General features: G+C 40.1%; 3 protein-coding genes across 3 annotated transcripts; 2 read left to right on the top strand and 1 right to left on the bottom strand.

Moving 5' to 3' along the window:
- Positions 1-897: 897 nt before the first annotated feature.
- Positions 898-1,560, top strand: LOC119693552 (39S ribosomal protein L41, mitochondrial). The gene has a single exon (XM_038117363.2). It carries the CDS (start codon positions 979-981, stop codon positions 1,468-1,470), a length of 492 nt encoding a protein of 163 aa, XP_037973291.2. The 5' UTR covers positions 898-978; the 3' UTR covers positions 1,471-1,560.
- A 1,251-nt stretch (positions 1,561-2,811) lies between these two features.
- LOC105388164 (1,4-alpha-glucan-branching enzyme) lies at positions 2,812-8,754 on the top strand. The gene is made up of 14 exons (XM_011559025.3): positions 2,812-3,045; positions 3,811-3,980; positions 4,287-4,504; positions 4,725-4,869; positions 4,960-5,050; positions 5,127-5,336; positions 5,448-5,519; positions 5,708-5,879; positions 6,160-6,369; positions 6,647-6,818; positions 7,083-7,267; positions 7,549-7,686; positions 8,026-8,139; positions 8,467-8,754. The coding sequence occupies exons 1-14, from the start codon at positions 2,933-2,935 to the stop codon at positions 8,509-8,511; spliced, it is 2,055 nt and encodes a 684-aa protein (XP_011557327.3). The 5' UTR covers positions 2,812-2,932; the 3' UTR covers positions 8,512-8,754.
- Positions 8,745-10,644, bottom strand: LOC105388165 (glutathione S-transferase C-terminal domain-containing protein homolog). Its single transcript, XM_038117040.2, has one exon. It carries the CDS (start codon positions 10,581-10,583, stop codon positions 8,772-8,774), a length of 1,812 nt encoding a protein of 603 aa, XP_037972968.2. The 5' UTR covers positions 10,584-10,644; the 3' UTR covers positions 8,745-8,771.
- Between the last annotated feature and the right edge of the window lie 1,478 nt (positions 10,645-12,122).

Genomic DNA, 12,122 nt, shown 5'->3' with positions numbered 1-12,122 from the left:
CTGCGTCTGTAAACCTTTTCAGCTGCAGGGATTGGATACGCGTTGTGGCTGCGTAGGTATATGCCTGAGTATACTTCTCTTAGGGCGTATGCAACATCCATGGGGTTTCTGTATGAGCACAACAGCTCCTGGGTGATGTTTGCTACCAGTGTTGGGCGACTGTACCTTAGTTCGAATAGGTTCTCTCTGTCTATGTACGGTAGCTGGTTGATGTCTCCGATTAGAGCAATATCACTGGCACGGGACAGGCGGGCGGCAATTACGATTGCCCCGAAATGGTTCATCAGGGCCTCGTCAATTATCAGGCGTTGGCATCCGACATGTTCTCTAAAGCCGTTTACTAGGACTGATGCCATCGTACGTACCCTAGTTCTAACCATGTCCCCGATCCTATGCGCTAGCCTGTTTCGTATATCGACGGCCGCCTCAGTTGTCGTGGTGATAATGGTGTCTTTGCTCACATCGAAGTTATTTACCACCCAGGTTGTCTTCCCACATCCAGGTACCCCGTTCACCCAAGCGATGGTGGGCATCGTCCAGCTATTCCAGGTAGCGTTAATGGTTTCCGCTTTTGCTAGGATTTTGTCCTCTAGCATAATCCTGGTACACTGAGCTACGACCACCATTTGGTATTGCGGGTCGGGGCGGGGTATGGTGCTGTTTCTCCTGGCTGCTACTCTGAAGACACGATCTGAATAAGATAGAAAATGAGGTCTATGCTTGGTGTCTGCCAGAATATCTTTTAATTCTGACTCCACCAAATTCCTGTCTATCAATGTCTCCAGATCTTGTCTTGCAGCAAGGAAACGGGGGCAGTCGAGAATTATATGCCAGACCGATTCAATGATGTACTTTACGATTCACAACACTAACTGTCAAATGACTAAAATCTATCTTGTTTTTGACTTTGACACTTCTAAAATAACCTAAAAATCAAGAACACAAATATTGTAGTAAATACTGAAAATCTATTTCAAAATGTCCAAATACTCTAGTTTAATTAACTTTGTATCAAAAAGAAGCATATCGCTGACTGCACCATGTGAAAGCAAACGGAATTTCAGGAAGTTTATGCTTATTAACAAGAGGGGAAGCCGTCTTCATAAACAACAGCAAGCGAACAATCCCAATCCTCAGTTGGAAATAGATCACCGAGGGGTCCGCCCTACGGGATACTATTTAAATGGGCGATTTATAAAAGTTCCTGAAATGGTGCCTGAAATCATTGTACCAGACCTTAAAGATTGTGAATTTAAACCATATGTTTCTTACAAAGTTACCGATGTGGTACAGAGTGAGTTCACCTCTGAGCAACTGTTTAATGCTATTTATAGTAAGAAGATAATATCTGACTTTAAAGAGGGCAAGTTGGACGAAAATGGCAGTCCTCTAGAGCCTTCCGAAGATGAGAAATTAAATTCAGAGGAAGCCATTGCCAGAGCTAAACGAACAGGATCAGACATCTTCTAATACTGTTTCTAATATAATATAGTTATTGTGTTAGAAGTCTTAATTTTATAGCTTTATTAGTTTGTAATGTAATATAAAAATGCCATTTAATATTGTCTTTTTATTAGTTCTTGGGTGATTGATCCGATTACATTATGGGTTAACTGAACTGTTTATTTATATAATTGATAATGGTCAAAAATATAGTCAACCAGGCAGCGTAAGGAAGATGAGGATAGGTATGTGCTCTACAACTGATAAGAAGGTTGTTGTTCTCATTTAAAATTACAGGTGTCTATTTATTACAATATTATTAAAATTATATAATAATATTATATAAATACAAAGAGTCACCAATAAGTAATTTAAAAGTATACCTACCTATGCAAGTACCTATTTTACAATTTATACTTTTGATAATATTGTATGAAATTGATCTACACGACTTTCCTACTCGTCAATAGATGGCGCTGGTAATATAAGTACAGCAATGACGGAAACTCATTCAATATAAATTTTTAGAACCACAGTTTAAATAAGATCTAAATTCAATTCATGATCACAGCAAAATCTCGATAATCTTAGATAGATAGGTATACCTACTTCGATAGTAAATTGACAGGTGTGTCCTACTCGTCAACAGATGGCGCTATTAATGTCAGTGTTAAATAAAATTAAGTAAATTATACCTACCTAAATTACCTACCTAATATATTAGCTTGGCCAAATAGAGGAGAAAACGGGAATGAATACTAAGTAACAAAAGCCAGTTTTTAACTAATTTATTAGCTTTACTTTAATTTAGCACAAATCTATTATCACTTAACTAGTTAGTTAAATAGTTACTTATGTAGGTAGGTACCTACCTACAAATTATTACTGTAGTTAACACATAGTACCTATGGAATAGGTAGGTAGGTACTTATAGGCCAGTTCAAAGGAGTAGGTAGTACCAGGTACTAGTTATTATTCTGTAGGTAGTAGGTAGGTTGTAAGTACCTATATGGATATTACTAGCTGTTCCCGCGCGCTTCGCTTCGCCTTAAAAAGTTTTCCCGTGGGAATTTCGGGATAAAAAGTAGCCTATGTTCTTTCCCAGGGTCTAGACTCTAGACCATATGTATACCAAATTTCATTCAAATCCGTTCAGTAGTTTTGGCGTGAAAGAGTAACAGACAGACAGACACAGTTACTTTCGCATTTATAATATTAGTTAGGATAACTACTTACCTAGGTACCTACACTTATAATTTTTAAAAAGAGATAAGGGGGTAAGCCGCAATTAAGTTCCAAAAGCGATAAATAACTAAATAAGACTCGACACGAATGACCTGCGTTTATCTAAATAGTTTACACGCATTCAATGTAAAACACAGTTATTGTGGAAATCATTTGAATAGCAGATACAGTTTCGCGCGGTTGTCAGCGCTTGCGCATTTATAAGCCGGTTCTAAGATATACATAGATATAGGTAACATAAATAATGGGTGGTAACTACTCTGCAATGGATCCGATGGACATCCCAGTCCCTGATTTGGAGCAATTATTTGAACGTGACGGCTATTTAAAGCCTTACGAGAGGGAAATACGGCGCAGGTATGTACGTTTGCACATTACCTAATTAATTATACACCTAAAATGCCCTATTGTGCACCGAAAACAGAAAATAATGAGTTAACTCTGCTCTTATCACTTCAGTTTGAGGTTAGATTTTGTAGATGTCAAGCGAGCGATGTTGTTATTGTTAGACAGCGTTTCGCTGCGCTTGAAGCGCTTTAAAATTTTAGTTTCGTATAAAATTGAACTAAATCAACTCATACAAAAGATAAATTGATTTGAATATGTAAAATATGACTCAATATAGTTGATTACTAAGTTATTTTAATTCAATACCTACGCATGCTAGTCACGAAATATTTTTATGCTAGATACGGATAGTATTGTAGTGCTTTATTTGCTACTTTGATTGCAGGCAATGTCAAAGTCAAATCAAAGGTCATTGGAATAATTTGAAGGAATTAAAAACAACAGTCTTTTTGCAAGAAATAAGTATTATGTACCTACTTAGATAACTATGTTCTAATTCTAGAGTCAGACAAAATTAAACTTACATATTGGGATAAATTAAGTCAATTTTATTCTCTGAACCCAAGTTTTCATTTAAGTAGTTAAGTATTAAGTACCTGGGTATAAAGTTGATAAAGTACCTATATTAAATAAGCTACTAGCTAGGGTAAATTCCACGTAACTTGCTGTAGTTCGATCTGTAGGAAAGCTAGAACATAACAATATTAGTTAGGTAGGTACTTACTTTACCTATCAAAATAATGTACCTATTGGTATCTCCATTCATCCCTTCAGATATGGCTGCTTCAAGGATCTGTGGGATAAGATCCAGTCGTGGGAAGGCGGCATGGAGGGGTTCACTAAGGGGTACCAGTACTACGGGCCCCAGTACAACCAGGACGGATCTGTGACCTGGAGAGAGTGGGCCCCAGGGGCGCACAGCATGCATTTACAGGGAGACTTTAGTGAGTTTAGTTTAATTGTTACCAACTTAGTAGGTTACTAGGAACAGATTGGAGCAAAGAAACTTGACCCCACTATTACTGGCCATACTGGCCGTCTAAGGTAGCTATGTCACTCTTGAGAGGCAGGATCCTTTGCCCTACGTTCCTACTATGGACAAAGGAAGGATGCATAAAATGGACAAATTATGGCACTGAAAATAGGCCGTGGAAATATTGATTTCTAATCACAGCAATATGGGTACCTCTAAATAAAATTAGAATGTATATTGCTTTAATTTGTGGACAGTAAAATATATTTCTTTCCAGACGGCTGGAACAACAAAAGCCATGCATTCAAGAAGCTCGAGTTCGGGAAGTGGGAGCTCCACATCCCCGCCAACCCCGACGGCTCGTGTCCCCTGAAGCACGAGAGCCGCCTGCAGATCATCGTCAACGACAACTTGTACCGCATCTCGCCGTGGGCCAGCTACGTGAAGCCGTTCGAGGGGTTCACCTACCAGCAGTTCATTTATCGGCCTGAACATGTACGTGGTTTTTGTATTTCATGGAGCATAATTGGGTTTTCCCAGACGGTGATGCGTATTTGATTTTTAGCTCATATAGGTATAGTTACCTACTGAGGTATATTGGATAATTTTAGGAGATATATTGTGGACGCAGATGTCAATGACCAGATGACCACCCATGTAGTAAGAAACAAAAATTGACACGAGATTGCGCTAAACAAAAGCCCTTTAATTTCAGCCATACCAGTTCAAACATCCTAAAGTGAACCGGCCCGAGTCTCCTCGCATCTATGAATGTCATGTCGGCATTGCCACTCCCGATGGCAGAGTCGGCACTTACAACGAATTCAAGGATAATATCTTGCCAAGGATCAAAAACCAAGGCAAGTTCCACTTAAAAAAATACAGTTTTTATTAATGTTGTTCATCTCATGATATATTTTCACTGTTAATTTTCCTAATTAATGTTTCAGGATACAATGCTATTCAACTCATGGCAATCATGGAGCATGCTTACTACGCATCTTTCGGATACCAAGTCACCAGTTTCTTCGCTGCAAGCAGGTAACATTTAATCTAAAAACTCACTTGTTTGTACCGCTAGATGGCATTGCCATTAATAGCTCACTTCAAATTCCAGTCGCTACGGCACTCCGTGCGAGCTGAAGCAGCTGATCGACAGAGCCCACGAGCTGGGGCTCTACGTGTTGCTGGACGTGGTCCACTCACACGCCTCCAAGAACACCCTGGACGGCTTGAACGAGTTCGATGGAACCAACGCCGGGTACTTCCATGACGGACCCAGGGGCACGCATCCGCTGTGGGACTCGAGGCTATTCAATTATTCTGAGTAAGTTTCTTCACAGTTTATATTTAATAATCTCGATAAAAGCACAGGGCATCTCATAAGTCTGTATCGAACTATCGGTAAATTTAATAATTGTCTTATTTTGTATTGCAGGACTGAAGTGCTCCGGTTTTTGCTATCAAACCTGAGATGGTATCAAGAGGAATATCAATTCGATGGATTCAGGTAATAAAATAAACAAATAATAACATAATTAAGTGAAGATAAAACGTAATTGATATCCACAACATACCTAGAATGAAACTCACAATGTTTCAGACCTTCTATTCTATTTTCCCTGGCGATTTTTGGACTTAAAGTAGGTACTGTCAATAGCTTCTTACCCTAAAACGCCTTCTTTTTATCACCATCAGATTCGACGGCGTGACCTCAATGCTGTACCACAGCCGCGGCGCCGGCGAGGGCTTCTCCGGTCACTACGACGAGTACTACGGACTGAACGTGGACACCGAGGCGCTGGTCTACCTCATGCTGGCCAACGAGCTCGTGCACTCTATCGACTCACGTGCCGTCACTATTGCTGAGGTGAATGGTATACTTTATAGCTTAACCAAAAGGTCCCCCAGGTTGTGAAGATGGCTTGCCATGAAAGATCCTGAAATTATCTAACACATGGGACAAGTAGTGAAATAAGCACTATTGGACGTGATTCAGCACTGTGTGTAGATTTTGATCAGCCAACCATATTTTCCATGTTTCTAAAGACACGTTTCATCGCTTGAAGCGATCTCTTCCAGACAACCGTATTCTTATTTTATCAGTAGACTTAACTTACCAATGTTTAAATCTTAATCCCACTCCATAGGACGTATCAGGAATGCCGGCGTCATGCCGTCCGGTGAAGGAGGGCGGCACCGGGTTCGACTACCGGCTGGCGATGGCCATCCCGGACATGTGGATCAAGCTGCTCAAGGAGGAGAAGGACGAGGACTGGAAGATGGGCCACATCGTGCACACGCTCACTAATAGGCGGTGGAAGGAGGGCACTGTGGCTTATGCTGAGAGTCATGACCAGGTATTTATAATTTGGTGCTTTTTTATAAAACATCAATGGTCCTCTAGACAATTCATACCTAGATACCCCAATGCATATATCAGTTCTTCAGCATTCAAAAAATCACTCAGGATTTAGTACTTGAAGGCAGGCGGAAGTGGCTGTTGTTAGTGAAGGCCCTCTGCATCCTCTGAGCCGCCGAAGGACAACACACAGCCGCCGAAGGACACATCCATAACAGTCGTTCAGCTTTCTTCTCCGACAATTTAAATTACCCATCTAATTTCGCCATCCACAGGCGCTAGTAGGAGACAAAACCATTGCGTTCTGGCTTATGGACGCGGCAATGTACTCGCACATGAGCACGCTCAGTGAGCCCAGCGCCGTGGTGGAGCGCGGGCTGGCGCTGCACTGCATGATCCGGCTCATCACGCACGCGCTGGGCGGGGAGGCGTATCTTAACTTTATTGGTGAGTAAAAACAACAAGGCGCTTTTTACACATTTTTTTTTATTCTTCACTAGGAACTGTCATTTCTTGTGATTTAGAGAGGAGGTGTGTAGTTACTATTGACTTCGAGTGACTTTTTTCTTGCACTGTTTCTTTGTAAATGAAAAATGACAAACTTACATACCTATTTAGCTGAAGAAACTTACTTTGTGTAAAATAACTCCCTAATCAAATGGATTTGAGTGTGCATTAAATCAACCAACTACATCAATCCTCCAATACCAGGCAATGAGTTCGGTCACCCCGAGTGGCTGGACTTCCCTCGCGCCGGCAACAACTCGTCGTACCACTACGCGCGGCGCCAGTGGAACCTCGTCGACGACCCGCTGCTGAAGTACAAGTTCCTCAACCAGTTCGATAAGGACATGAATTTACTGGAGGAAAAGTACCGCTGGTTGAGTGCAGACCCGGTTAGTTTTATTTCTCCCTTTAATATTTAAAGGGTACCTACTACCTAATGCAATTTGCTTGACATAAATTTTCGAAAACGCCCATTGACCTAATAAGGTACCTAAAGTACCTATGCTGTTACTTTGATACTGTAAAAATTCATACGTAGAATTTTGTTTTTTTTTAATTAAGTATTATAATTATTTAGGTATCGTATAAAACAATTTTGCTATGCCTGCTTATAGCGCCATCTATCGGCATCGTATGCAAAATTAATCAAACGCCAACTATCACTTTTCAGGCTTACGTATCCTGCAAACATGAAGGCGACAAGGTGGTGGCGTTCGAGAGAGCTGGCCTGCTGTTTGTGTTCAACTTCAATACGACGCAGAGCTTCACGGACTACCGAGTGGGCGTCAATGTCAACGGAGACTACAGGGTAAGATTCATTGGAAAAATTTAATAGGTCATTATTTTGAATATTATGCATGCATTTGCAGCAACACGTGACATTGGCAGAATTTACTGCACAAAGTGGAAGTGCCATTTTTCGATCTTCATTAACGACGGGATTCTCATTAAAATTATGTAGTTACGTTTAAAATAACTATAAGAAGAGATATCTACAAGGTGATTAAAATAATCATAATGTATTATGACTACTTAATGTAATGTAATGCAACTTTTTCCCAAAAGCTACGACTAGCGCCATCTAGTGTTGAGTAGCAACATTAGAAACTAATTAATTGATTTCGTTGAAATAATTATAAATTTTCAGGTGGTCCTAAGTACGGATAGCAAGGAATATGGCGGATTTGGTCGAGTGGAGCCTGGCAACCATGTGCACCCAACGCAGAGCATACCCTGGGGAAACAGGATCGATTCTATACAAGTGAGTTAAATTATCAATAGGTTTTCTTTTCTTAAATGTAGGTAGGCAAAAACCAACACGTAGGCACTATTGATGTAGCACTTGTTAAATAACATAGACTATTCTCGATGCATATAGGTGGTACTTACACGTTTCGCAAAAAGCACTATATGACATTATCACTCTACTGTCCACTGTAGAACTTCATCCCATCCACATCTTCTGCAAATAGTACCAGCTACTGCCCCTTCAGCCTATCAATTTTAACAGCTGTTTCAGTTGCGTGATTGTCATGACGGATAGTCTCACATACACCTACAAATAGTAAACCTATTTCTTTTTTTCCAGGTGTACTGTCCCAGCCGGTCTGCCATCGTCTACGCTCGACAATAAGGACTCTCAATACTTATTACTGTTAAAATAAGTCTGAAAATATAACTATTCTTTTAACTAGTTTTTAAGAGAATGAGTATAGCCATATGCCTAGTCTGCGATTTTATTTTTGTTACTTGTATTGGATTTGAAAGTAATCTTATTTTTTATAGCAGTATACTGTTGAGTTTTATATTATCATGTTGCAGAGTTTAATGCTTTGTTTTTAGTTATGTAAATATTAAAAACAAATGTATATTATAACATGTTCATTTATTTTGTCATGATGGTATTCCAACAAGCAAGTTATTCTTAGGTGTACATGACAATGGTGTTAATTTGGATAGGGTGACTTTGTATCCTGATTCAAGTGCTAAGTGTCCTCTGTCAGAATCTATGACTGCCATGCAGCGAGCACCTCTCACTGCTAACGGATGATCTTCATGTGTTTGGTCAGCAGCGTGGCCGATACATAGATACTTGTCAATTGGCAATTTCTCATATTTGCTACTTCTGGGATAAACCAACCTGTCTGTAGCATGCAGAGAGCCATAACAGCATGGACAGAGCACAAACTTAGCATTTGCTTTCAAACACTTATCTAAAACTAAATCACTAGCAATACCACATGCATGAAGTCCAATACCAACATCAAACTTTCCAATGAAAAAGTCTAAATTACATTGATAGAAGTAAACATTTTTCAACCCCATTTCATGCACTCTTTTCCTTGCTCTCATTAAAGACTGTTCTTTGTTTTCTAGTAGAATTATTGTGCATTTAGGTAGTAGGTAAGCTAATAGTATTCCTAGATGGCCACTGCCACAGCAGAAATCAACTATTAAGTCCCCATCTGCTGATATGCTCATCACAGCAAGGGCTAAGTTTTCAAGCTGCTGAGTCTTTCTAGCCATTCTGTCATCGGGCAGGTGACCTGCTGTTGGGTTGGCTCCTTCTGGTATATCATTCCACTTGATTGTTCCTATTTCCAGATCATTACTTTGAACATTCAGCTCCATCCCGTCTACAAGTGCACTCAGAGCATTTTCTATGTCATCCTCCTTTGTGAACAATCTCTTTTTTGGATTATGTCTCTTTGGGTCACATTTGTAAAGACTAACATCACTCATTTCTGGGCAGGATATATTTTCTACACATAATGGCTTGCTGTTTAGTCCTCTCAACAAATCTAATGTAGTTTTAAATTCTGGGATGCTTGTAATAGTTTTATACCATTTATGGGTCAGAGGTAGGATAGATTCTATTGTACTTTCTGAGACTTTACTAGTTATAATGTAATATAGTGGTAGCAATATCAAGTCAGCTAATGTCAGGAAAGGCCCTTCTGCAAACTGGTGATTGACATCCAGGTCTTCTATCTTGGTGCTGCAATCTACTTCTAATTCCTTCTTTGTATTTGATTTCCATTTTCTAGTTTTGGGTTTCCTATTTTCAACCACTTTCTCTTCCTTGCTTTCAGTGTTAACATTTTCATTATCTTTAGTTTTATCTAAACTTTCTTTTTTAATATTTCTTGCAACTTTATACACATTGTGTATTCGGACAGGTTTGTTCAAGTGGTTTTCAAATCTGACGAGATTGCTTGGGATTTCCTGAAGCGAGGTTATACTGAGCAGTTCTGAGACAGTTTTGAAAAGGTCAACTTCACAAAATTTCGTCCAAATGGATACTTCATTAGGAGCTTGAAGACAACTCTTGCGGAATCCTAGGAGACCCTCCTCGTGTTCCTGTGGGCTCGGGCTGGTGGTCCTGTACTTGCAGATGTGCCGTGCTACGGCGCACAGCCCTGTCACAACGGTATCTTCGCAAAACACCACAGGATACGAGCATAATGCTACTGACCACGGTACGTCTTCCGCTGCTATAAAGTCGACAATTCCGTCAAACTGGACACTCAGTTCAGTCGTATCCTCATCGTTCTCGAAGGGTATTAAAAACAAATTCACTTCTTTCGGAGAACAGCTAGTGTAAATACAAAAAGTAACCAATGATTCCAGTCGCAATTTCAAAACACCCTTTTCTTCAAACTCCGTCAAATCGGAATATGACTTCAAGTATACTGCATTATGCATTGTTGCGTGTATTAAAAGATGAAATACCTAATATGTTTAATAAGTTTAATCATTTACTTAAGACTGATATATGATAGATAACCTCAAACTCAGATTGATGTTGTTGTCATCATGTTGTCTTTGTTGACATTTAACTGTCAAATCACCCGCATCTGTCAAACTTTAGGCGACACAGATAACCAATGACGAAAGAAAAACAGATAACAAACAGTACTTGTTCTGAGAACGCGCCCATTTACCTATAGGTTTTACGGACTCGAGTCTTTTCAATATAGCCTTTTTGTGGTCATTACAGAGTGAGACCACGATATCTCTGCACAAGTTATAAACTGTCTCAAAGAAGTAGTGGATATAATTGATACACCACCGCTTGCGCCACAACACTCTCTCCTTCCGCATCCTGCCCCTAGAAGTGGCGTCGCGTCGTAGGTGATCGGTTGTTACAACGAACCATAGGCATGTTGTTCGTGGTCTCTATCCGAAAACTGATGACGTATGGTGCAGAGACGTGGACACTGACGGTAGGACTGGTCCATCGATTTAAAGTCGCTTAGCGTGTTATGGAGAGAGCTATGCTTGGGGTTTATCTGATGGATCATATCAGAAATGAGGTTATACGTCAGAGGACTAAGGTTACCGGGTTACCGACATCGCTGTCAAAATATGCAAGCTGATGTGGCAGTGGGCTGGTCATATCTGCCGAAGAACCGATAACCGTTGGGGTAGACGAGTTCTCGAGTGGAGACCACGAACAGGCAAACGCAGCGTGGGACGCCCTCCTGCCCGCTGGACTGACGGTGACGACCTTAGGCGGGTGGCGGGTAGTGGTTTGGATGAGGAAGGCCGAGGACCGAGTGTTGTGGCGCTCCTTGGGAGAGGCCTATGTCCAGCAGTGGATGATTATTGGCTGATGATGATGATGATTATCCGAAAACTCATCCACAACGATATTAGGTTCCTCGGCAGATATTGCAGCCCGACTGCTTGTTGATCTCAGTTGTCCGAACCAGTGTATTTTATACAATTTATATATTTGTTCGGACAACTGAATCCATTTATGATGAGGTCCTTCAGGGGAACCCCGAGCTAGCGTCTTCGTCAGCTAAGCAAACACGCAATAATTAGGTAGGTATGTAAGTACATGTACTATTTTCAGTCTTACATTAGCATTACATATTTTTTTCTATAATTATAACCTACCTTATCTCAATTCTCAATTCTGGCTATTGAGTTTTCCTTATTTTTAATGCTATTGATATTAATATAATTTTTCAGAACTTGATTTAAATAACTTTGTATAAATTGTAGGTACCTACCTACTTATTAGATTGTATTCCTAGAAGTTGAGTTAGAAGGCCTTCACAAAAAGCAATATTTAGGTAAGTGCTTCACACAAATATAGTAAACTAGCCTAAATATGAAGAGCATGTGCCTACAACACAAACTATACATAGACATTTAGATAAGTATACATTTTCTACTAAGACTTCAACGGAATCCCTGTTGTAACGAAATACCTACTTATTGATAGAACTTAGG

Source organism: Plutella xylostella, chromosome 3 (assembly GCF_932276165.1).
Source record: "Plutella xylostella chromosome 3, ilPluXylo3.1, whole genome shotgun sequence".
Classification (NCBI taxonomy): domain Eukaryota; kingdom Metazoa; phylum Arthropoda; class Insecta; order Lepidoptera; family Plutellidae; genus Plutella; species Plutella xylostella.
This window is presented reverse-complemented; position numbering and strand designations above follow the sequence as displayed.

What these genes read in the sequence shown, in the direction of transcription:
- LOC105388165 (XM_038117040.2), bottom strand. Translation starts at nt 10,583, where the DNA reads ATGCATAATGCAGTATACTTGAAGTCATATTCCGATTTGACGGAGTTT.
- LOC119693552 (XM_038117363.2), top strand. Translation starts at nt 979, where the DNA reads ATGTCCAAATACTCTAGTTTAATTAACTTTGTATCAAAAAGAAGCATA.
- LOC105388164 (XM_011559025.3), top strand. Translation starts at nt 2,933, where the DNA reads ATGGGTGGTAACTACTCTGCAATGGATCCGATGGACATCCCAGTCCCT. An exon ending in AGGCTATTCAATTATTCTGA is followed by an intron (nt 5,337 to 5,447) that starts GTAAGTTTCTTC and finishes TTTGTATTGCAG; the next exon opens with GACTGAAGTGCTCCGGTTTT. An exon ending in ATGCTGAGAGTCATGACCAG is followed by an intron (nt 6,370 to 6,646) that starts GTATTTATAATT and finishes CGCCATCCACAG; the next exon opens with GCGCTAGTAGGAGACAAAAC.